Source organism: Myxine glutinosa, chromosome 5 (genome assembly GCF_964187855.1).
Source record: "Myxine glutinosa chromosome 5, kmMyxGlut1.1, whole genome shotgun sequence".
NCBI classification, from domain to species: Eukaryota; Metazoa; Chordata; class Myxini; order Myxiniformes; family Myxinidae; genus Myxine; species Myxine glutinosa.
In genome coordinates, this window is record NC_136265.1 from 69,308,736 (window position 1) to 69,333,592 (window position 24,857).

General features: G+C 46.4%; 1 protein-coding gene across 2 annotated transcripts in view; it reads left to right on the forward strand.

The window, feature by feature from the left end:
• The window catches only part of LAMA5 (laminin subunit alpha 5), a 347,753-nt gene that overhangs the window by 120,671 nt on the left and 202,225 nt on the right, over positions 1 to 24,857 (forward strand). For both annotated transcript variants that reach the window (XM_078778157.1, XM_078778158.1), the window contains 10 exons: positions 133 to 185; positions 687 to 792; positions 886 to 985; positions 3,380 to 3,536; positions 3,748 to 3,886; positions 19,683 to 19,825; positions 20,109 to 20,212; positions 21,942 to 22,095; positions 23,702 to 23,865; positions 24,079 to 24,187. In XM_078778157.1, the coding sequence (XP_078634283.1) occupies positions 133 to 185; positions 687 to 792; positions 886 to 985; positions 3,380 to 3,536; positions 3,748 to 3,886; positions 19,683 to 19,825; positions 20,109 to 20,212; positions 21,942 to 22,095; positions 23,702 to 23,865; positions 24,079 to 24,187 (1,229 nt within the window). The remainder of the gene's footprint in view (positions 1 to 132; positions 186 to 686; positions 793 to 885; positions 986 to 3,379; positions 3,537 to 3,747; positions 3,887 to 19,682; positions 19,826 to 20,108; positions 20,213 to 21,941; positions 22,096 to 23,701; positions 23,866 to 24,078; positions 24,188 to 24,857) is intronic.

Below are 24,857 nucleotides of genomic sequence, written 5' to 3' on the forward strand. Positions count from 1 at the left end.
TTTATTTATTTGGAATGGGGGCGGTGTACTTTGAATGTAGCTCTAATTGTTTTGTTAATTTTTTTAATGGCGCATGGTATTGTGGTGTTTGTTCTGTCGTGCCTCCTCACCTTGCTTGTTTGTTCCTCGCAGGCTGCGAGTGTAACATTCACGGCACTCTGAGCGGAGTTGCGGAATGCCAGCAGGTGAAATGCCAAGGAAACCTCTTTCCTTGTCCTCTCTTTTTGCTTCCTCTTCTACAAACAACCTTTATCTCTGTGTTCATATATTTTGTAGATGAATTGAAGTTGCAGCCCATTTGCTTTGGGATTCCCTGTCCCATTGGGTTTTGGATTTAAACATAAGATATTAGGCAAAGTATCCAATAATAACAATTTTTTTTTTAGCACATTAGGTTCAAATCTGGCCACTTGTAACAGATTATTTGATTTTGTGGTAATCTTCTCAAAGACGCGCAGGTAATCCCCAAACCTGTTGTTACCTGTATGTGTCACTTTGCCTGTGTGTTACCTGGGTTTAGTTACCTGTGTGTCGTTATTCTGTGCCGTAACCTCCTGAAGTGCTCATTCTGAGAGCACAAGGCTGTGTTGTAATCCTCATGGAAATCTCCATCCTATTGGAATGTCACTGAACTGGTGCGTGTATTATGTGTTTCTGTGTCTGTGTGTCTATTCCCATGTGTGCAGACAGGAGGGCAGTGTTTCTGCCGAACAAATATCAACGGTCGAAAATGTGACCTTTGCAAAGATCACTTCCACAATCTACAAGGCAACAACTTATTTGGGTGTCAAGGTGCAGTGCTCACGCAGTATCTGACAAATCACTTTTGGCTTTGCGGTGTCAATTGTTTAACCAATGTTAGTGATCATGCTGATGTGCTCTCAGGTTGTTCCTGTGATGTCGGAGGATCCACTTCGAGGAGCTGTGAGCGGCGCACGGGAGCGTGTTCGTGTAGAGCAAACGTCGAGGGCCCACACTGTGACAGGTGTGCTCGCTACACCCCATTGGTGGTTTATTCTTTACGAAATGCCGATGGAAACGTATTCTTACATCTCTGGAATGGTTCACAAGGAGTAGCAAAAAGCAGTGGTATGATAAAATAATAATAGTAATTAAAGATTTATTTAAAGTCAGCTTCCATCATAGCCAAAGGTCGAATTAAGATAAGCTATACAATCAATAATTTCATAACAAAACAGAAATACAAAAAACATATAAAAATCAGGGGAGAGCAACACTTTGTAGTATAGTAACAAAGTGTAAAGTTAATCCATTTTAATCTTGGTTATATGGTAGCTTGAGTGGAAATTCCCAAACTTTTATTGATGTTCCTCCTCCCAGTTAAAGGGGATGGAGTTTCATGGCTCGATCGTTGTGGATGCAGTCGGGTGCTGATGTACATTGTACATGCACAGGTCATGTCACCCACCAAATCATATAGCCTCACTTCTACAACAAATATCAAAATGCCTTTCCACTAACTTTACGTAAGGGACGTGTTTATAAATTTTTATTCTTGCTTCAAAGTTATCGGCCTAAATGACTAGGAAAAGACTGCAATGTTGGTTTTAGAAATAATTCCATCTTAATGGGGTTTAAATTATTCCACTCTTGTTGTACACCGCTCCTTTCATATTCCATCTCCAGGCGCTGCATGACGTCATCGCCGGGTGCCCGGCAATGACGTGCGTTGAAAGGGTGTACTCAGTTTTCACTCCGGTTTCTTTCTTTCTTGTTTGTTTGTTTGTTTGGCCAGGCGATTTCTCAGCCATCCTTTGAGCGAGGAAGATGAAAGTTTGACACAGCAGTGAGCAAGTACTTTGGCAAAAACGGGATTTGAATTTTTTTTTATTACTCAATTAAGTGATTAATTACTTATTTATTATCAATTTATTAACTACTGATTTCTTTCCTTTCTCTTCTGGGCAATATCTCAGGTACCTTTTGAGCTAGGAAGCTGATATTTGGACATGATCATGACAATGACCAAGTGATTTGGCTGTAAATGATATTTGGTTACTTGGACGTGACAATTTGGTTTATTGATTAATGAATTTATCAACTAATTATTTAATTATTCAATTAATCGGATGAAACAGTGGTGGTTTAGGTATGCTATTAGCAAATTGATTAATAAGTTTATTATTTTACGATTATTATTTATTTATTTTAATTATCAATATTATTTATTTATTTTTCCTCACCTGGGTAATAACTCAGGCACCATTTGAGCTAGGAAGCTTTTATTTGGCTACAACTGTGACCAAGTGATTTCGTTAAAAGGGCATTTTTGATACATTGATTAATCGATTAATTATTTATTGATCAATCAAATAAAAGATTCTTTTTTTTCTGTTATTATTCATTAATTATATAATTATTTTTCAAAAAGTTACAGATTCGGATGAAACACTGGTGGTTTAGGTATGCTAATAGCCAATTGATTAAGAAATTAATTATTTTACGATTATAATTTATTTATTTTAATTACTCAATCAATCAATCCTGGTGTTGGGCTAGCGGCTAGGGTGCCAGCTTAGGATCCAAGGATCCTGGGTTCGAATGCCGGTCGATCGCTGAATTAACGCCAGGGGGGTTGACTCAGCCTGTCATCCTTCCGAGGTCAGCAAATTGAGTACCAGTTCACTGGTAATTCCCTGTGTGTCGTAAAAAGGCGACAAACAGGGTTGGCGGCAGGAAGGGCATCCGGCCGAAAAAACATTGCTTCAAAAAGGGGACCAAAAAAACAACAACAACCATGGTCCCCGAAAAAGGCCAACCCCCGCTTTGCGGGGAAAAATGGCCTCTAAAACGGTGGTTTGGTTTTAATCAATCAATCAATTATTGTATACCTCTCCCTCCCAATACCATCTCTATGTGTTGCACAGCGGTATCACCGGGCGCCGAAGGATATGTTATTTATTTATTTGGCATGGGGGCGGTGTACTTTGCATGTATCTGTACTTGTTTGTAAATCTTTCCTCTCTATGGATTGGGTAACACATCATGAACAGAGTCACTGTTATGGTCATTTTGGCTTTGTGGGGTTTGGGTCAGAAATATTTTAATTTTCAAAAAACTTTCGAACCAAAAATATACAGTACCTTCTATACCAATTGCATTATAAAACTCACCCTCCGCTGGGAAAAAAACTCGTCAAACATTGGAAGCAACCAAAATAGAAAGGCCCAACATCCGTGCTGACTTTTCCTTTCATTTCCAAGGGAACAAAATTTCAACTTTTCTCATTAAAATGTGCAAACCCTCATGATGAAGCAAGAACTTAAGTCAATGCGAGAATTCATTGAGCGCATGGATGTTTGTTTGTGAAACACCTGCTCGAATGTTTATGGTGAATTGTTTTTTGTTTTCACTTGAGACCGAGGCCCAGCCATTATTTTCCCGGACCGCATCACCTGCAATTTGAAGTGGAGGATGGAGTGACACCTGAGAGAAACCCTGTCCGTTTTGGGTATGACCCGAAAGAATTTGAAAGCTTCAGCTGGAGAGGCTATGCTCAGATGTCCGATATACAGGTGTGCACTGTATTATCTCATTGTGCTTCCAATGTCCACTGAGACACCTTAATTGTACTACATGAGTGTCGGCATTTTTTGGTATTACACAGTGCTTTTTTTGGTATTTTGGTATGGGAATGATACAGATCTTTAGAAATGATCCGCACCTGAATTTTGTTGGTTATCTTTAGTGAGTAAACCCCTTTGTGGTGACATTGTGCTCCCACAGCCGGTCCTGGTGCTCAGGGTCATGGTGGAGTTGCCTCAGCTGTACCGCCTCGTATTTCGCTACAGGAATCCAAATGCTCATGAGGTCCACGGAACCATCTCCATCTCCGAGGATTTTACACCGGATTCCTGCTGGAGCTGTAAGACGGCATTTTCGGTGTCTCATTATAAACCCTCGGAGTTCTGATCGAATTGCAATAATGGACGAGATTTGTTACAAAACCTTCCCATCATTATCACGTACGTAGAAGTATAAGTTGATGTTTTATGTAAATAGTGCAGCAGATAAAACCCAAATGTAGGTGTAATCATTCAAATTGTGATAGGAGCATGAAATCAATCATGAGTCGTCCTTAGAAGGAACATTTTTCAAAAATCCAGCGGACATGACAAAAATTCAATATGGCTGCCAATTTCGAGATGGCGGCCATCTGCATCAACAAATCAAGTGTTAAGGTATTACCAGTTCAAATTAAATTGTAAGTTGTGTGTTAATAATCGAGATTTGTCATACATTTGCCTTAGAAGTTACATGTACCATTTTAAGACTCTATGCCCAATATTTTGAGGCCTTCCCCCTAATAACGGAATGTACCCTCTTGCCCTGATTTAGAGTCCTCGTTTTGTGTCAATGCAAGATATTTTAGACGCTAAGACGTTAAATATACATTCTTCAAAATGAGGGATATCTTTGTGAATATTAGGTGGAAGTGGGAGACGTCAGACATTGGTGTTCTTTCCAAAGTGGATGAATACAATGATGCGATTCTTGTGGCAAACGCTGCATGGATTCTCAGGAGGCAAATGTTGCGATGCCAATCAAGTTTCATGGGCTCTAGACAACTGCATCCCACATAAATTTCTGCACTTCATTGCAAGCGTTCAACATGGCACTGGCATGAAATCCCAAGTTGTATTTGTTGCTTCAAAAACAGATGTTGCCTTGGCCCAACTATTCCAGTTCAATTGCCATTTGAAGTACTAGGGCATGCCCGTACTATATATATGTATATCTAAAATTATATCCCCCCCCCTCTATTTACATGAAATGGTTTGGTCCAAAGCGAACGGCTTGCGAGTACGGTGACAATCCCCCCCCTCTATTTACATGAAATGGTTTGGTCCAAAGCGAACGGCTTGCGAGTACGGTGACAATCCCCCCCCTCTATTTACATGAAATGGTTTGGTCCAAAGCGAACGGCTTGCGGAGTTTGGTAAAGAAATCGCCATCGCGTGCACAAACGCGCAGGAAAGCGAAAGAATCGCAAATTAGTTTTAATTAGTTTTAAAACATAGTTTAACGCCAACATAGTTTGCCAACGTGAAATAAATGAATACGCTCTCAAATGTGCCGTCCGAGGCAGAGTCTGTTCGGCACGTTCGGCACACGTGATAGCTCGCTGCTCTCTGATTGGTTGAATCGTTTTTTGGACATAGCTCGGTAACTACTTGTCCGATTAATATGAAACCTTGAAAAGGCACATCCTCGGGTCCCCAGCAATATACCTGACAAGTTTCAAGTATATCGGACCCGTGGTTGTCGAGAAACAGCGGTCACAGACATACATACATACATACATACATACATACATACATACATACACACAGAGATTACTGGAATTATAGATAGACGAGGGCATGCCCGTACTATATATATATCTAAAATTATATCCCCCCCCCTCTATTTACATGAAATGGTTTGGTCCAAAGCGAACGGCCTGCGAGTACGGTGACAATCCCCCCCCCCTCTATTTACATGAAATGGTTTGGTCCAAAGCGAACGGCTTGCGAGTACGGTGACAATCCCCCCCCCCCCCCCCTCTATTTACATGAAATGGTTTGGTCCAAAGCGAACGGCTTGCGAGTACGGTGACAATCCCCCCCCTCTATTTACATGCAATGGTTTGGTCCAAAGCGAACGGCTTGCGGAGTTTGGTAAAGAAATCGCCATAGCTCGGTAACTACTTGTCCGATTAATATGAAACCTTGAAAAGGCACATCCTCGGGTCCCCAGCAATATACCTGGCAAGTTTAAAGTATATCGGACCGGTAGTTGTCGAGAAACAGCGGTCACAGACAAACATACATACATACATACATACAAACATACAAACATACAAACATACACACAGAGATTACTGGAATTATAGATAGATAAAGACGATGCCAGCTGTCACACACATTCAAAGGATTGTGAACCTCCTCCCTTCCACGTTTTTGTGTATTTGAGAATGGGATGAGTATTGCAGATCAGCAATCAGTTTGGTGAAGCAGTCGTTTGTAATAATTACCTCCTGTTTTCTCCCCTGTCCGTTTGTTACTTGGCAATTTTTTTCTTCTTTTAAACAAGTATGTTGATCACTCGTGTGTGTGTGTGTGTGTGTGTGTGTGTGTGTGTGTGTGTGTGTGTGTGTGTGTGTGTGTGTGTGTGTGTGTGTGTGTGTGTGTGTGTGTGTGTGTGTGTTTGTCTGTCTGTCTGTCCGCTCACTTATACTTGCCTACAGGTCACAATTTGAAACCGATCTTCACGAAACTTCACCAAATGGTAGAGTTCGTGGTCCGACAAAATCCTATATATGTTTAAGGTCGGCCAAAGGTCAACCACCTTTTAAAAAATTTCTAAAATCCTCAATTTTAATCCGATTGACTTAAAATCTGAATAGGATTTGCATTTCAGCTCAATGAATTCAACCACCAACTATTTTTTAAGATCAGCATCGGCCAAAAGGTCAACATAGGCCAAAGGTCAACCACTTTTTCAGATTTCTAAAATCCTCAATTTTCATCCGATTAACTTGAATTTGAATGGGATTTACATATCAGCTAACTGAGTTCAACCACCAACTATTTTTGAGATCAGCATAGGCCAAAAGGTCAACGTAGGCCAAAGGTCAACAACCATTTCAAGTTTCTAAAAGCCTCAATTTTCATCCGATTGTCTTGAAATTGAATGGGATTTACATATCGGTTAAATGAATTCAACCAACAACTATTTTTGAGGTCAACATTTTTTCACAAAGTCAACATAGGCCAAAGGTCAACCACTTTTTTCAAATTTCTAAAATCCTCAATTTTTATCCGATTGACTTGAAATCTGAATAGGATTTGCATATCAGCTTACTGAAACCAACCACCAACTATTTTTGTGGTCAACATAGGCCAAAAGGTCAACATCGGCCAAATTTCTAAAATTGTCCATTTTCATCAGATTAACTTAAGCCTTGAAGACGATTTGCATATCAAGTCACTGTATTCAACCAGTAATTATTTTTGAGGTCAAAAGGATGCTCTACTGAGTGCCATTCTACTTTGTTCTGTTTTGCCAAGTGTCGCTCTATGAGTGATTTTTCATTTGTTACTTGCTGGAAAAGATTCCGGCAAGTATGTTGGTTGGTTGGTTTGTCTGTCTGTCTGTTTGTGCGCAGTACTACGTCTACATCGTTGCACATAGAATCGCCAAACTTTACACACATATTTGTCTTGACCTGGAATAGACTGTGCCCAATTTTTAACTCTCTCGGCCCAAGGCCTCCATTATGACGTCATAATTCGATAATTCGACAAGCACAAAACTTCATCCAATATAGATGCAATTTCTTGAGCGCCATGTCGGCATAAACTGGCGGGGAAAAAAATAATGATGACGTCATCGGTCACGTGGTTCGGCTGCAATCTTGGAAAATCCGAAAAACTTTGCACCTCTATATCTCCGAAAGTGCTCAATAGAAAAAATTGAGACATAGCTCATTGTAAAGAACTCTCCATGGGGAATAAAATATGTTAATGATGATGTGATAGGTGCCTCCATTATGATGTCATAATTCGACAAGTACAAAACTTCTTCCGATCAAGATGAAATTTCTTGAGCATAATCTAGGAATAAATTAGTTTAGAAAACAAATAATGATGACGTCATCGGTCATGAGGTTCGGCCGCCATATTTGTCCAAAATAGTCGATAAAAAGTACATTCCGCCAAGTCCTCGGTCTGACCGATTTTTCATTTGTTTGTCTGTTTGTCTGTTTGCTTATGAACAAGATATCTCAAAAAGTTGTGGACGGATTTGGACAAAATTTGGCAGAGAGGTAGCGCATGTGACAAGGACGAAATGATTATATTTTGGTGAAGATCCGGATCCGGATCCGGCAAGTATCATTTTTTAAGTGTTTCTTCATCTTTGGGAGATAGGGTAAAAACAATAAATAGCAGGATATCTCAAAAAAATTATGGATGGATTTAGACAAAACTTGGTGTGCAGGTTGTGTATGTGACAAGGACGTATCTATTCAATTTTGGTGAAGATCTGAATATGTATTCGGATACAATAATTATTTAATTTTAAAGTGATTCTTCACCATTGAGAGATCGGGCTAAAACTGATATATAGCACAATATGTCAAAAAGGTACGGACGAAACTTGGTGGAGAGATTGTGTGTGTGTGTGTGACACGGACTAATCGATTTGATTTTAGTGAAGATCTGAATATGGATTCGCATACGATAATTATTTAATGTCTAAGTGATTCTTCACCATTGAGAGATAGGGCGAAAAGCCACATATAACATGATTTTTAAAAAGTTGTGAACGATTTCTGACTAAACTTGGTGTATGAGTTAGTTCGGTGACAAGAACAAGCCGATTAGATTTTGGTTCAGGTCCGAATCTAGATCCGGCCTATCAGTCGGATACAATACATAAACTGTTCAGCCTGGCGGAGGTGTGCGCTCTACTACTGAGTGCCGTTCTAGTTTAGAAACTGAAGTGGTTTGCCCAACAGAGCTTTAGTGGTGGCAGATTCCCTATGTCAGCAGTTGATAATATAGACCACAATCCCATGGCAACCACTGCCAAAACATCCTTTCATGGAAGTCGTATTTCCCTGTTCCCGTCATTGGTGGAGAACAAGCAAATAAACTTCAGCTGGAAGCAGCGAGGAGTGTTACTAAAATGCTAGAGTTACCAGTGACTTGCACAAATGTCAAGCCGGCCTTCCTTAGTAAACAGCCAAATCCCTCCAGAAATGCCTGTATCTCAGCTCCAATAACCAATTACAGCAATTCTTCAACAAGAATATGATTGACTTCAAAAGGTCTCGCTCATAGAAACTGTAGATGACACTGTCCAGACAACGTGGTCGGCCCACCATGCAGAACAAGTGAGAAATCGTCATTTTGAAGTTAGCGTATCAGCACTTATGCCCCTTCTGCGAGAGAATGTCCATGAAGTAGCAACAATCAAACATTCTATGGATGCTGTTAAAGAAGCTATTTCCTACCTCGATCCATTTCAACCTCCTGAACTAAAAATGCTCGGAAGCATTCTGAAAGGCAGTGGATGGCCTGAAGCCATCCCGGAAGTCAACAACGCCTGCTGACTCCTTTTTGTTAGTTTCAAGTGCCACAAAACAAATAGACATAACCGAGGACCCCACTGCACTACTCCGATGGATGGTGGCTGATGCTGAGCTATTCAGCCAGCGAACTCAATAATATGAGTCGGTGTCGGGCGCTAAGCATAAGTCGGAAACAAAACTCCACGAAGCAACACCAAAAGCCCAGAAAGAATTTTTATGGCGTAGCCCGTAGGGCAATGCCTGACGTATGAAAGAGTTTTGTGTGTCCGTCCAGTGTATGCATGTATGCCCCTCACAAAAGTCCACCAGTCAGAGCTGAGGATCTGGTCACATAACAGGGGGACAGCAGATCCTAGACTCAGCAGGTCCAAGCCCGGCTACGACATTGTTAGACTATCGGTCTTGTTTGCTGAGGCAATGAAGCTAACAAATGTCGTAGAGGAGATGGGAAACCCATTTCTTGAGGAGTCAATCAAGTAAGAAAAGCAGACCTTACCCCTTCGATTAGCAACAATGGAGGCCTTTATATAAGTGCCAGAAGGCTGATCCAATGCGTGCTTTAGAAGATCTCGCGGCACCTGTAGAGCAGCAACCTGTGACAGATGCAGTTATCATCGACGGATCTGGCCTAGTTCATGGCTTGAAGCCAACAAAACCAACATTCCTTCAATTTGCAGAGAAGGATTTTGTGGGGAAGATAAAATATTTTGTTGCCAGGCATAAGAGAACAGACATTGTTTTTCGATCAATAAGACGATAACATCCTGAAGTCTTATTTCAGACACAAAAGAGATCATGGTAGTCGACGAAAGGTCACAAAAAATTCCAAAGAACTGGCCAAACATTCTGCAAAATGATGATAACAAATAACCTTTCCCCTTAATAGCGGGGTTGGCCTGTCATCAGATCTCACCAGAAGAAGGTGTAATATATGTGACAAAAGGCAAGCATTCCTTGAGTAACAGAGCAGGTGCATGTGACATCCTATGCACGCATGAAGAGGCTGACACGAGGATTTTTTTTACATGTGCAGAATGCTGTTGAAACTGATGATGTTAAAACAGTAGCTATCTTGCCCAATGAATGACACAGACATATTGTGGTGATTGCTGCAGCAGTTTTTATAGAACTGGAATCTCTGGGATTAGCAAAGATGGGGGTGCCGTTTGGCAATTCAAAGTAACGTAGATGGCTCTCCCATCCATGATCTTGTTCTCAAACTAGGTGCAGAAAAGTGTGCTCTGGTTTACTATTCTTCCACGCTTTCAGCGGCTGTGACACGGTTTCAGGATTCAGAGGGCAAGGGAAAAGGGCGTTCCTGTTGCACCACATTTGTTAAGCTGAGCCACTGCCCTTCATCAGTTGAATAAAGCGATCTCGGTGCAATTGAGTGATTTTGTTGCACTTCTATATGATCGTTCAAGCTCGGTTACAAAAGTAAATCAAGCCAGAAAGGAGCTTTTAACTCAAACGAGCCGTGCATACAATTCCAGCCCACCAACCAGTGCCTCACTAGGTCCTGCAGCATGTCCTCAGGGCTGCATACCAAGCAGGTCACGGTTGGGGGCAGACCTTGGTTTCTCACCCCCAGCGCCCCCCACCGAGTGATTCGGATGCCATCTGATGGAGCATGGAACATAACTCTGAGTAATGAAAGCCCAATTGCAGAAACACGTAGGGAGCTCGCGAAGCAAATGGCAGATGCAAATGTCTTCGTTGCAGCCTACCGTGTACAGGTTAATGATTTTATGCCTCCGTCGACTCTGTACTTGCCCTTGTGAACTTGAATAATTCCATGAAATAATACTAGATGGTGTTCATAGAATACTTACCTTGTGCAGTCAACTTGGTGTGAGCTAACTCTACTGTTTTTGAAGGATTTTTTCCTTTGATCCAATATGGCTGCCAGACCACGTGAGCAATGACATCATAAATCTATATTCTCTGATATAATTGTTGTGTAGATCACGCTCAATAAATTTCAAATTGATCAGATTAAACGTTGTCCCTGTCAAATTATGACGTCATAATTAAGGCAGCAATTATCGTCATCGTTAACGACACTTATTCCCCATATGGAGTTCTTTACAATGAGTCACGTTTCAATTTTGTCCATGGAGCGGTTTTGGAGATATGGAGGTGCAACGTTTTTTTTTCCTCCAAGATGGCGACTGTACCACGTAACCTATGATGTCACAATTATCATTAAAATATTCTACAGGAGGAGGCACTCCTATGGTGAAAATTTCCTGTCCATTAGACCAACAGTTGCAGAGAAAAATAAATTCATGCTGATTTGATGAAGTTAAAGCGCGGCGTTATGCGCGCTGCTTGTGAGCAAGGAGGAAGCGGACAAGCGGTAACATATAAACGTCTTTATTGTAAGACTACACTGTAACACTGAAATGTTCCGGGCTGGTCGCCCGGTGTATATCATGAGGCCACGCCTACCCCTCGGGCGTGGCCACCGCCCACTTGGTGCGTGGAATGATGTCACCACGCCAGTGGGCTTTTGTGTCCGCCACACGTGCCCCCCCAGAATTCCCGCGCACCTGGAGGGCCAGTTTGCGGGGCAGACGAATGACCCGGCCGAAGCGCCCCCTGGCGATCGGCGGCGTCCGGGGTGCAGGGATGCCAGGTGGGATGCCCCTGGCTGCCCCTGGGATGGGTGCAGGACCGGGGGGCGGCGTGGCGGCGGGGCTGGGCGGTGCCGGGGGTCCGCCCGCAGGAGGGCGGCCCCGACGTGGGGGTCGGGCCACTGGCGGTGGATGGTCCACATCGAGGTGGGCCGGCTTGAGGCGGTCTACCGAAACGCGGTCAGGAGTACCGCCGATGTCCAGGGTGAAGTGCTTCGCCCCGGTCTCCAGCACGCGGAAAGGCCCGTCGTACGGGGGCCGCAGTGGTGTCCGATGGGCATCGTGGCGGACGAAGACGTACTCCGCCGTGCGAAGCTCCGGGGCGACGTGCGTCGGTGGGCGCCCGTGGCATGCCGTTGGCACCGGGGCGAACCTCTGGGCGGTCTCTTGCAGAGCGGAGCGCTGCTGTGCCGCGGACCATGGTGCCGTGGAGTCGGGGAGGAACTCGCCCGGCACCCGCAGCGGTTGCCCGAAGACCAACTCCGCCGCGGATGCGCGCAGGTCCTCCTTGGGCGCCGTCCGGAGGCCCAGCAGGACCCAGGGGAGCCTGTCGACCCAGCCGCCGTCGCGGAGGGTGGCCCGGAGCGCGGCCTTCAATGAGCGGTGAAATCGCTCACACAGGCCGTTAGCCTGGGGGTGGTAGGCCGTGGTTCGGTGCAGCCGGACCCCGAGCCCCTGCGCAACCGCCCCCCAGAGCTCCGAGGTGAACTGGGGGCCGCGGTCGGATGAGATGTCTGAGGGGGCGCCGAACCGGGCGACCCAGGTGGCGATGAAAGCCTGCGCGACATCGGCCGCCGTTGTCGACGCCAAGGGCACGGCCTCCGGCCACCGGGTGGTGCGGTCCACCATGGTGAGGACGTAGGTGAAACCCCGCGAGGGGGGCAGACGTCCCACCAGGTCCACGTGGACGTGGTCAAACCGGCGTTCCGGCACCGTGAACGGGGCCAACGGGGCCTGGGTGTGCCGGTGCACCTTGGCGCGCTGGCACGCGAAGCACGTCCTGGCCCAGCCGCGGACGGCCTTCCGGAGGCCATGCCAGACGAACTTGTCGGCGATCAGCCTTTGGGAGGCCCTCGCGCCCGGGTGGGACAGGCCGTGGATGGCGTCAAACACCTGGCGCTGCCAGCCCGCGGGCACAATGGGGCGAGGACGCCCGAGGGAGACGTCGCACAAGAGGGCCGTGCCCGCGCCGTCGAACGGCACCTCGGTGACGCGGAGGCCCATGACGGCGGTCCGCAAGGCCTGGACGTCGGGGTCAGCGGCCTGGTCCGCTGCCATCCGGGCATAGTCGATGCCGAGGTGGACTGCGTGGGCGACGGCCTGGGAAAGGCAATCCGCCACCGGGTTGTCCTTCCCCGCGACGTGCTGGATGTCCGTCGTGTACTCGGACACGGCCGAGAGGTGACGCTGCTGCCGGGCCGACCACGGCTCGGTGACCTTGCCCATCGCGAAGATCAGCGGCTTGTGGTCGACGAAGGCAGTGAACGCCCGGCCCTCGAGCAGATGGCGGAAGTGCCTGACCGCCAAGTGAAGTCCGAGCAACTCGCGGTCGAAGGTACTGTAACGGCGTTCGGGCGGGCGAAGCTGCCGGCTAAAGAACGCCAGCGGTTGCCAAGCTCCACGCACCCATTGCTCGTGCACCGCGCCCACCGCGTAGTCCGAGGCATCGGTGGTGAGGGCGATCGGTGCATCGGGCGCCGGGTGCGCGAGCATGGTGGCGTTAGCCAAGGCGAGCTTCGCGCCCGTGAACGCCGTGTCCATCTGCTCGGTCCAGGTAACGTCGCCTTTGCCCGGCTTACCTCGGAGAGCTTCGTGCAGGGGGCGCAGGAGCTGGGCGATACGGGGCAGGAACCGATGGTAAAAGTTCACCATGCCCAGGAACTCCTGCAGCCCTCTGATCGTGCGGGGGCGCGGAAACCCCTTCACCGCCTCCACCTTGGCCGGCAGGGGGACGGCTCCGTGCCTGGTGACACGGTGCCCCAGAAAATCGATTGTGGCGGCGCCGAACCGGCACTTTGCGGGGTTCACAATCAGGCCATGCTGGCCCAGGCGTTCGAAGAGCATGCGGAGGTGGCGTAGGTGCTCTTCGCGGGACGCGCTGGCGACGAGGATATCGTCCAGGTAGACGTAGACAAAATCCAAGTCGCGCAGGACGCTGTCCATCAGTCGCTGGAACGCCTGAGCCGCATTCTTCAGACCGAAGGGCATGCGCAGGAACTCGAAGAGTCCGAATGGCGTGATGACCGCCGTCTTCGGGACGTCCTCCGGCCTGACGGGGACCTGATGGTAGCCGCGTATGAGGTCCACCTTCGAGAAGAAGGACCTGCCCGCCAAACGGGCGGAAAAGTCCTGAATGTGGGGGATGGGGTAGCGGTCGGGAGTCGTGGCGTCATTGAGACGGCGATAGTCCCCGCACGGTCGCCATCCCCCGCCGGGCTTCGGCACGATGTGCAGCGGCGACGCCCAAGCGCTCTCTGAGCGCCGAACGATGCCGAGTCGCTCCAGGGTAGCGAACACCGCTTTTGCCACCGCCGGCTTCGTCGGCTCGAGGCGGCGTGCCCGGGCGTAGACCGGTGGCCCGACGGTGGGGATGTGATGGGCCACCCCGTGCTTGACGGCCCCCGCCGAGAAGGTGGGCCGCGTGAGGGCCGGGAAACCGGCGAGGAGGCGGGTGAATGCGTCCGCTGCCAGAAGCGTACAGACCAACGTGGCCGGAACCGAATCGTTCGGCAAGCCGCTTGGCAAGCCGCTCGTTGAGCTGGGCAACGCACAAGCGAGCGAGCTGAACGTCTCGGCCTGGACAAGCCGTCTGCGCTTGACGTCGACCAGGAGCCCATTAGCGCACAGGAAGTCCGCGCCAAGCAGTGCCATGGGCACGTCGGCGGTGACGAACGTCCATCGGAAAACCTGCCCTCCAAACCGCAGAGAGAGGCAGCGTTTTCCGTACGTACGGATGGGCGTCCCGTTCGCGGCAAGCAGCGCGGGGCCCCCACCCGCGGCGTGCTTGTCTGACGTGCCGGCGGGAATGACACTCACCTGCGCTCCCGTGTCGCACAGGTAACGGCGCCCGGAGAAGGTGTCTGTTATGAACAGCAGGCTGCTCGAACGGCCGGCGCTCATCGCCAATATTGAGCGCCGGCCCGGGCGTTTCCCGACCCGTTGAAGGAGCACGGCGGATGACACCGCCGAGCTTCGTGGCCGAACTTGGCGTGGAACCAGCACCAGGTGGTGGAGCTGGAGGAGCGCGGCTGGCTCCGCCAGGCCGGTGGAGTCGACGGGTTTCCCCGCGGTGGCGGTTTTCGCCGCGGCGGTGGGCGGGGCATGGCGGCGTTCACGAGGTGCGTATCAGCATGCTGCTGAACATCAGCGTGCTGCTGAACATCAGCGCGCTGCTGAACATCAGCGTCGAATGCCGTGACGGCCACGCCGACGCTCGCCCGCGTGTCCGAAGCGGCGAAGTACTTGTCCGCCTCGGCCGCCAATGCTCGGGGTTCCGTTAGCCCGGTCCCGGCCAACGCGAGGCGAACCTGCGCTGGAAGTTGGCGACGGAAAAGCGCCCGGAATAGCGAACCGGGGGCTTCGTCGCCCAACAGTGACAGCATATGGTCCATTCGGACCGACGGGCGCGTCTCACCGAGCTCGGGGAGATCCAGGAGGCGGTCGGCCCGTGCGTCGTCCGTGAGGCTGAACGTGGCTAGGAGTAGCCGCTTGAGTGCCTCGTACTTGTGGCCTTTCGGTGGGTGGCGAAGGACGGACACAACTCGAGCGGCTGTGCCGGGCCCGAGGGAGGCGACGACGTGGCAATAGCGCGTGTCATCGCCGGTGAGGTGCCGAAGCTGAAATTGGGCTTCGGCCTGGACGAACCAGACTTCGGCCTGAGCCTCCCAAAATTCCGGAAGTTTGACGAAGTCGGCCATGGCGATGGCGTCGCGTGTGGAAGGATCGCTCCGGCAGATCCAACGTCGAGGGTCACCAGTAAAGCGCGGCGTTACGCGCGCTGCTTGTGAGCAAGGAGGAAGCGGACAAGCGGTAACATATAAACGTCTTTATTGTAAGACTACACTGTAACACTGAAATGTTCCGGGCTGGTCGCCCGGTGTATATCATGAGGCCACGCCTACCCCTCGGGCGTGGCCACCGCCCACTTGGTGCGTGGAATGATGTCACCACGCCAGTGGGCTTTTGTGTCCGCCACAAAGTGTTATACTTGTCGAATTATGAAGTCATAATGAAGGAACGGCATCATAATTCCCATGGGGCATCATAATTGGCCTCATAATTATGATGTCATCATAATTAACATATCTTCCCCATGGGGAGTACTTGACAATGAGCCATGTTTCAATTTTTCCATTGAGCGGTTTGGGAGATATAGAGGTGCAATGTTTTTCCAAGATGGCGTCTGTACCACATTACCTATGACATCATAATTATAAATAAATAAAAAAATCTACAGGCGGAGTCACTGCTATGGTAAAATTTCATGTCAATTGGACCGACGGTTGCCAAGAAAATGAATTTTTAAAATGCAGACACGCCATACATATGCACGCCACATGTACGGACGCAACCGAATGCCTAACCCTGCTTTTCGCTTTGTGAGCGCAGGATAACAACAACACGTCTAATTGAAGAAATGCTAACATGTTGACATGCATGTTTCAGCAATGGATAAATGATGTTTTGGAAACATTGATGAATCGCTGTTTATACTGCAAATCATTTACAATTTGAAATCGACAAGTCCACCATTTTGAAATTGACACCATTTTGAATTTCTTTACGTTACCTTTTGGATTTTGAAAATTTTCCTATTATGTGGAATTCATGTGGTACACTTCAGTGCGTCGCTGTCGTGCGAATTATGAAAAGCCACTATAACAAAAGTCTGTTATTTATAAGATGTCATAAGTCACAGTCCGCCATATTGGATATCCCGCCATTTTAAAATGTTGATGTCCAATGGGGGTTTTTAATTAAAGCATCCTCTTTGGAGCTCTCGTGCACAGTTTCATGCTTGTATCCCAATTTGAATGATTCTTCTGCTGTCCGCCTCACTAACACGTACAGACTCAACAATGTTGGATTTGCAAAGTGAAAGCAGATTTTGCAAAAGTCATCGAATAGAGCTTTCAATAGCATGTATGTATCAGTAAGTTGTTTTTAAAGAAGTAAATTTTGTCCCAAGTCAAACCTGTTGCCATATTTATCAGAATATTTTCATGCAGGTTATATCCGTACTTTCAGGCCAGGTTATTCACAAGATCTTTACATAACGTTTCCTGAGCTACCGAATTAACATCACTTTTGGAGAAGTGGAACTTTCCTTTTCGACCTCTTCTATTCCAGTCAGTACTAGCTTCATGTATCCTCCGCTACGAGTCGTTCATGCAACGAACTCCTCCTGGAACATGAGGTCGGGATGTAATCTGTAACATAGTCAGTCACCTTCACTAGAGGACACTTTGATTTGTATATGCTTGTCATTTTATATTTCCTTCCCAGGACTCATAACATTCACCACACATACACCACATTATAATGATTTCACCACCGATACTTTTGTAATCCTGCAGGTATGGCCTTTCCTGATTGCTTGCATGACAGCCAATCACGTAGCGCTATACCATCACATGACTGTACTACGGAGCAACTTACTGTTTTAGGGACATTGGAAATGGCACAAGCAACAGGCATGACAAACTAGTTTAACCTGTTAAATTAGATGGTGTAAGAGACGGTACATCACCGGCGGTAAACTCCTAAAAAGTTTTTTTTTTCTACAGCCTTTAAAATCTTTATTTAATTTCCATAGAATTGGATACTTGAACACCGTAGAACACAAGTCGCCATGTTGGTACTCACAAAAACCTCCGGTTTAGCAGTACTTGGTCAAGATATTACTCCATTTTAGGTCATCTCGGCCAATTAAATGTGCCACTGGCACTCAGCGTTGAGATTCAGAGACAAAGTTAGTGGCTCATAGGAAATATAGATCGTGTTCGGAAATGCAATAAGCAAGAGTTTCAAAGACTCTTCGCTTGTCCTTTCTCTCACGACTGTGCGGGATAAGGTGTTCTATGAACTCTTTAGTTATACATGATATGACTCCATCATGCTTTTTGCTTTTTATACATAGTTTTTCTTCTGGTTTTTCTATGCCTCCGCCTACGAAGTCACCGGAGGCATGATGTTTTCAGGTTGTCCGTCTAGCTGTCCGTCTGTCCGTCCGTCTGTCCGTCCGTCCGTGATAGGTTTTCGTTACCGCAATAACTTGAAAACAGCTGAAAGGATCCAAGTCAAATTCGGTGCAATTATGCATAATGAAGGAAAGATGAACAGATTATATTTTGGGGTAACGATGTAAAAGGTCAAAGGTCATGTTAGGTAAAAATAATGTTCCCGCAATAACTTGTGAACCGGTGATGGGACTTTCACCAAAGTTGGTACAAGTTCGTTTTATGATGCAAAGATGAAACAAATTGATTTTTGGGGTCAAGTGGTCAAAGGTCAAAGTCTAATTCGTTTTTGTTTCCGCGATAACTTAACAACTGCTCAAGGGAACTCAGTCAAACTTGGTACAAGTATGTATAATGACATAAAGATGAACTGATGAGACTATGGGGTCAAGAGGTCAAAGGTCAGAAGTCCCGTCAGGTAAAAATTATATTACGCCACTAACTTGTGAACCAGTGATGGGATTTTCACCAAACTTAGTATAAGTATATATAATGATGAAAAGATAAACTGATTAGATTTCGGCATCAAAGGTCAAGGGCCACGTGAGGTAAAATGTGATACTTGAGAACAGCTGAATGGATTTAAATCAACTTGATACAAATATGTATAATTATGAAATAGTGTGGGCGGAGGCATATCAGTCGACGTCAAATTGTGCCACTCAAGTTTTTTTTTGTTTTTTTTTTACAATTATTTCCAATATTGTGGATACATATGAATATATGAATGAATGAATGATCGTTTTAAGGCCGTTTTTCCCCACTGGAGCGGGGGTTAGCCTTTGCCGGCCCCATGACAATCATGGTTCCCTGTTTGAGGCAGTTTTTATGGCCGGATGCCCTTCCTGACGCCAACCCTTAGTCACCTCTTACAATGCGCAGGGATACGGTGTACCTATTCTAAATCGGTGTACATAACCGGGATCATTCATCCCAGCAAGCTGGTACTCAATTTGCCGACCTAGGAAGGATGACAGGCTGAGTCAACCCCCCTGGCGTTAATTCAGCGATTGACCGGGATTCGGTATCCCATCCGAGGATCCCAAGCCTGCGCCCTAACCACTACGCCAACACCAGGCTGTGTGTGTGTGTGTGTGTGTGTGTGTGTGTGTGTGTGTGTGTGTGTGTGTGTGTGTGTGTGTGTGTGTGTGTGTGTGTGTAAATATATATTCATTCATAATAACTACAATACAACAACACAACCGGCATTTTAAGGCCATTTTCCCTGCTAGAGCGGGGGTTAGCCTTGCGGTCCCCATGACAATCTTCTCCATTTTGCCCTATTTTCTGCATCTCTCCTTGTTAACCCCCTTGCCCGCATTTCTTCTTCCACCATCTTTAGCCAAGTCTTTCTCGGTCTTCCCCGTCCTCTACTTCCTTCTACATTCATTTCCATCACTCTTCTCAACCAGTCACTTTCATCCTTCCTCAACACATGACCAAAGCATAATCATAATAACTATGACATTATAATCCATAAAATACCACGTTGATTGCATTCTGATGGCATATTGACACGGTACTCTCCAACTTCCTGTTTGAATTTAACAAAGCCTGTATTTGACAGAATCCTCGGCACCATGACTTATTACCTTACTAAACCTGCCATTAAAATAAGATTTATTCTGTTTTACTGAAACTTTATTCAGTTATAATATTTTGCCAGCATTCCCAAAAGAAGCCCGCATTGCGAACCTTTTACCTCAGGTGCAGAGCAGTCCCGACATATGACGTTTGTGCCGACGTCAAAGCCAGCATTCACAACAGTTCCAGGAGAGGGCACGCCAACGCCATTTGTGTTCGACCCCGGCACCTGGTACATCGTCATCGAAGCAAAGGGCGTCTTTCTGGTAAATGATTGCACAATGCCACTTGCACGGAGTATACAGTCCTTGGACTCAAAAACTGTTGCTTTTCAACTTTTTAACCAGAAATAATATCCTTGTTCTTCTCATGGTGGATTTCAGTCGTTAATAGCATCAGAAACCCTTGTCTTAGATTATTTAGGCCCATTCTACATCAATTTGTTCCACATATTATGATGACACACAAATTGCTCATTTAACATAATGACACACAAATTGGAGTCATCGTATCGAACACCTTGTCATGAATATTCTATTTTTCCTCAAGGATTATCTTGTACTACTACCAAGCACCTACTATGAGGCAGGAATTCTACAAATTGACGTGACAGAGCCGTGCATGAGAAATCAAACGGCACAATCGCAGCACAAGTGAGTGTTTGCTCAACCGTGCCTTATTAGATTTGGTGTCAGAAGTGGGATATTGTTTTTATCTGTGAAGTTTTCTTGATCAATTCATATAATTTTGAATGTATATGTTGGTTTTCTAGAAATTATTACCTCCGCCACCAAAGGTGAATGGAGGTTATGCTTTCACCCCTGTCTGTCTGTCTGTCTGTCTGTCTGTTTGTTTGTTTGTGAACAAGATATCTCAAAAAATTATGGACGGATTCGGACAAAATTTGGCAGAGATGTAGCGTATGTCACAAGGATGAAATTATTATATTTTGGTGAAGATGAGGATCCGGATCCGGCTAGTAGAATTTTTAAAGTGATTCTTCACCATTGGGAGATGGGGCCAAAAACGATACATAGCAGGATATCTCAAAAAGTTGTGGACGGATTTGGACAAAATTTGGCAGAGATGTAGCGTATGTCACAAGGATGAAATTATTATATTTTGGTGAAGATGAGGATTCGGATCTGGCTAGTAGAATTTTTAAAGTGATTCTTCACCATTGGGAGATGGGGCCAAAAACGATACATAGCAGGATATCTCAAAAAGTTGTGGACGGATTTGGACAAAATTTGGCAGAGATGTAGCGTATGTCACAAGGATGAAATTATTATATTTTGGTGAAGATGAGGATTCGGATCTGGCTAGTAGAATTTTTAAAGTGATTCTTCACCATTGGGAGATGGGGCCAAAAACGATACATAGCAGGAGATCTCAAAAAGTTGTGGACGGATTTGGACGAAATGTGGTGGACAGGTTGTGTGTGTGTGTGACAAGGACTAATCAATTCGATTTTGGTGAAGATCTGAATAATATGGATTTGGATATGAGAATTATTTTATGTTCAAGTGATTCTTCATCATTGGGAGATAAGGCCAAAAACGATACATAGCAGGATATCTCAAAAAGTTGTGGACGGATTTGGACGAAACTTGGTGGAGAGGTTGTGTGTGTGACGACGACTAATCCATTCGATTTTGGTGAAGATCTGAATATGGATTCGGATTTGAGAATTATTTAATTTTCACGTGATTCTTCATCATTGGGAGATAAGGCCAAAAACGATACATAGCAGGATATCTCAAAAAGTTGTGGACGGATTTGGACGAAACTTGGTGGAGAGGTTGTGTGTGTGACGAGAACTAATCAATTCGATTTTGGTGAAGATCTGAATATGGATTCGGATTTGAGAATTATTTAATTTTCACGTGATTCTTCATCATTGGGAGATTGGGCCAAAAACGATACATAGCAGGATATCCCAAAAAGTTGTGGACGGACGATTTTGATGAAATGTGATTCTGTGTCGTGGTTTTCTGGTATACTCTGGGATACAAAACGTAAACTGTTCATCTGGCGGAGGTGTGCTCTCCACTGAGTGCTGTTCTAGTTTAACACTGCATCAACATGGGCTATTATTTGTAATTGTATTGAAATACAGAGGCTTCCACTACTAAGTTATCAAATGAGCGTATCCGTTAACAAAAGCATTTGTCATAATTTACAAACATTGTGCAATGAATGCTCTTTGAGCATAAGTGGCAGATTCCTACATATCAACAGGAATAACCACAACAATATGCTCGATACAATAAACACTCGGTGGTTTAGGACCTTAGGTGATCCATTATTTGTCTTAATCGTTCTTATGGTCCTGCACTTTTTGTAAGGTACACTCCTTGCTGCACCCAAATATATTTCTAGCTGCTTACAGTTTGATTTCCTGCCTCTGGGAGCCTTCCCTGGTGCTGTGGTTACAAGTGGTTTTCATTCACCACCTGGAGGTGGTCGCATTCCCATATACAAGCAGCAACTCTCACCTGCACACCCATTCATGGCAAAGCTCGGCATTTCTCAGGTGAGATGGAATAACTCGGAAATAGCATTATCACCTGTAAGCTGTCTATTCCCAGGTTATATTCCAAATATAATTGGATCGGAATAATAATCTTAGAGCTGATTCAGTGCCAGCATTGTGGAGCAGCATCACAAGAGAAATCCGGTCTGTAGAGAATGCCAGCTTATAACCATTAACTCTTCCTTTTCTGTACCCGAAATGTGCCTTGCCACTCCACCGCACTCCTTGCTGCCCTTACCATGCCCGATGGTGTGCTGCACTTCCCCCACCGCATACTCCGCTGCCCCAAACATGCGCCCACTGCCCCAAACGTGTGCCCGCTGCCCCACCATGCTCCCACTGACCCCAACATGCGCACCACACTGCCCCAAACATGGGCCTCCACTTTCCTCAGCGTGTGACCACGCTGCCCCAAACGTACGCCCCCGCTGCTCCAAAACGTACGCCCCCACTGCCCCAAATGTGCGACTCACTGCCTCAAATGTGCTACCCGCAGCCCCAAACGTGCGATTTGCTGCCCCACCCTTGGGCGAACATCCCAACCACGGGCAAACATTCCCACCCACGGTCGAACATTTCCACCCAAGGTCAAACATTCCCACCTAAGGTCTAGCATTCCCACCCACAGTCGAACATTCCCAGCCACTGTTGAACATCCCCACCCACGGTCGAACATCCCACCCACGGGCAAACATTTCCAACCACAGTCGAACATTCCCACCTAAGGTCTAACATTCCCAGCCACTGTTGAACATCCCCACCCACGGTCGAACATCCCCACCCACTGTTGAACATCCCCACCCATGGTCGAACATCCCCACCCACGGTTGAACATCCCCACCCATGGTCGAACATCCCCACTCATGGTCGAACATCCCCACCCACGGTCGAACATCCCCACCCACAGTCGAACATCCCCACCCACGGCCACGGCTGAACATCACCACCCATGGTCGAACATCCCCACCGAAGGGCGAACATCCCCACCGAAGGGCAAACATTCCCACCAAAGGTCAAACATTCTCACCCACAGTCGAACATTCCCACCCACTTTCGAACATTAACACCACGGTCAACCATCCCGACTTAACATCCCCTTCACCTAACATTCCCATAATCTAACATTCCCTCCCACGGTCGAACATTCCCTCCCACGGTCGAACATTCCCACCAACAGTCAAACATTCCCACCCAAGGTCAAACAATCCCACCTAGCATCCCTGTCACCTAACATCCCTGTCACCAACGTCCCTGTCACCTAACATCCCTGTCACCTAACATTCCCATGATCTAACATTCCCATGATCTAACATTCCCATGATCTAACATTCCCATGATCTAACATTCCCATGATCTAACATTCCCATGATCTAACATTCCCATGATCCAACAAACATTCCTCTAGTCAAACACTCCCATTGTCGAACGTCCCCACCCACAGTAACAAACATCCTATGATTTTAACAATATTCCAATGATTGAACATTCCAATAATCAAACTAGTCATTTTCATTCCCAAAATAGCATCTTTCCAATCAAATAACTTTCCACGCATCTATCAAACCCTTCAACGACCTTGCCTTTTCTACTCAACATTTGTGTGCAGCACAACGTGCACGTGCAGCTCTCGGATTTGCAGCCGGGAGAATCCGTGCTCGTGCTGGAGTACGCGAGTTTTGAAGGTCCTGTACACGATCCCCGCTTAACGGTGCGACACGGCCCTGGTACCGAGGTCCACGCTTCGCTGCACGTGACCCCCTGCCCATACAGGTGCGTTATGCAATAGGCCCGGTTGGTCGAACTCGCTCTGATCGTTATTGATGGGACTCATGATGGTGGCACACGCCAACTTTTGTACTGGTCTAGTGCTGTTCAAACCTCAAGACTGAACGACATTTGAGTAGATCTCCATAAATTGTGCCATTGGACATCAGTGGATGAAGAGAGGGACTTTTACCACACGTTCTCATTTGTCTGGTGCAGTTTCTTGTGCCGCGTCGTAGCTGTGGATTACTTGGACCGTGTCGCCATGTTCCACCTGGGCACCAGCGCCGAAATTGTTCTTTCCGAGCACAGAGGCCACCTTTTCATCGTGAGTTATTCCATATTAGCTTACTTCACTGTTGTGTGTGTATGTGTGTGTCTGTTTTAAAATAAATAAATAAATGCTTATCTTTCTGCCGTTTTTTTTACGTTCTCATTCCTGTAACGTCCCGTTACATTTCTCTAACGTGCTGCCCCGTTTTTACATCCCATTCTCATTTGTAAATGATGAAAGAGTGGTTTTGATTTACCAATACAGTCTCATTCCCTGTAACATCCCATTTCATTTCTGTAACGTCTCGTCCCGTTTTTATGTCCTGTTCTCATTGCCTGTAACGTCTCGTCCCGTTTTTACGTCCCGTTCTCATTGCCTGTAACGTCTCGTCCCGTTTTTACGTTCTGTTCTTATTTGTAAATGACGAATGAGTGGTTTTGATTTACCACTACGTTCTCATTCCCTGTAACGTCCGTTACATTTTTGTAACGTCTCGTCCCGTTTTTACGTCCCGTTCTCATTTGTAAATGATGAATGTGTGGTTTGGATTTACCAATACATTTTCATTCCCTGTGACGTCCGTTACATTTTTGTAATGTCTCGTCCCGTTTTTACGTCCCGTTCTCATTTGTAAATGACGAATGTGTGGTTTGGATTTACCAATACGTTTTCATTCCCTGTAGCGTCCGTGACATTTTTGTAACGTCTCGTCCCGTTTTTACGT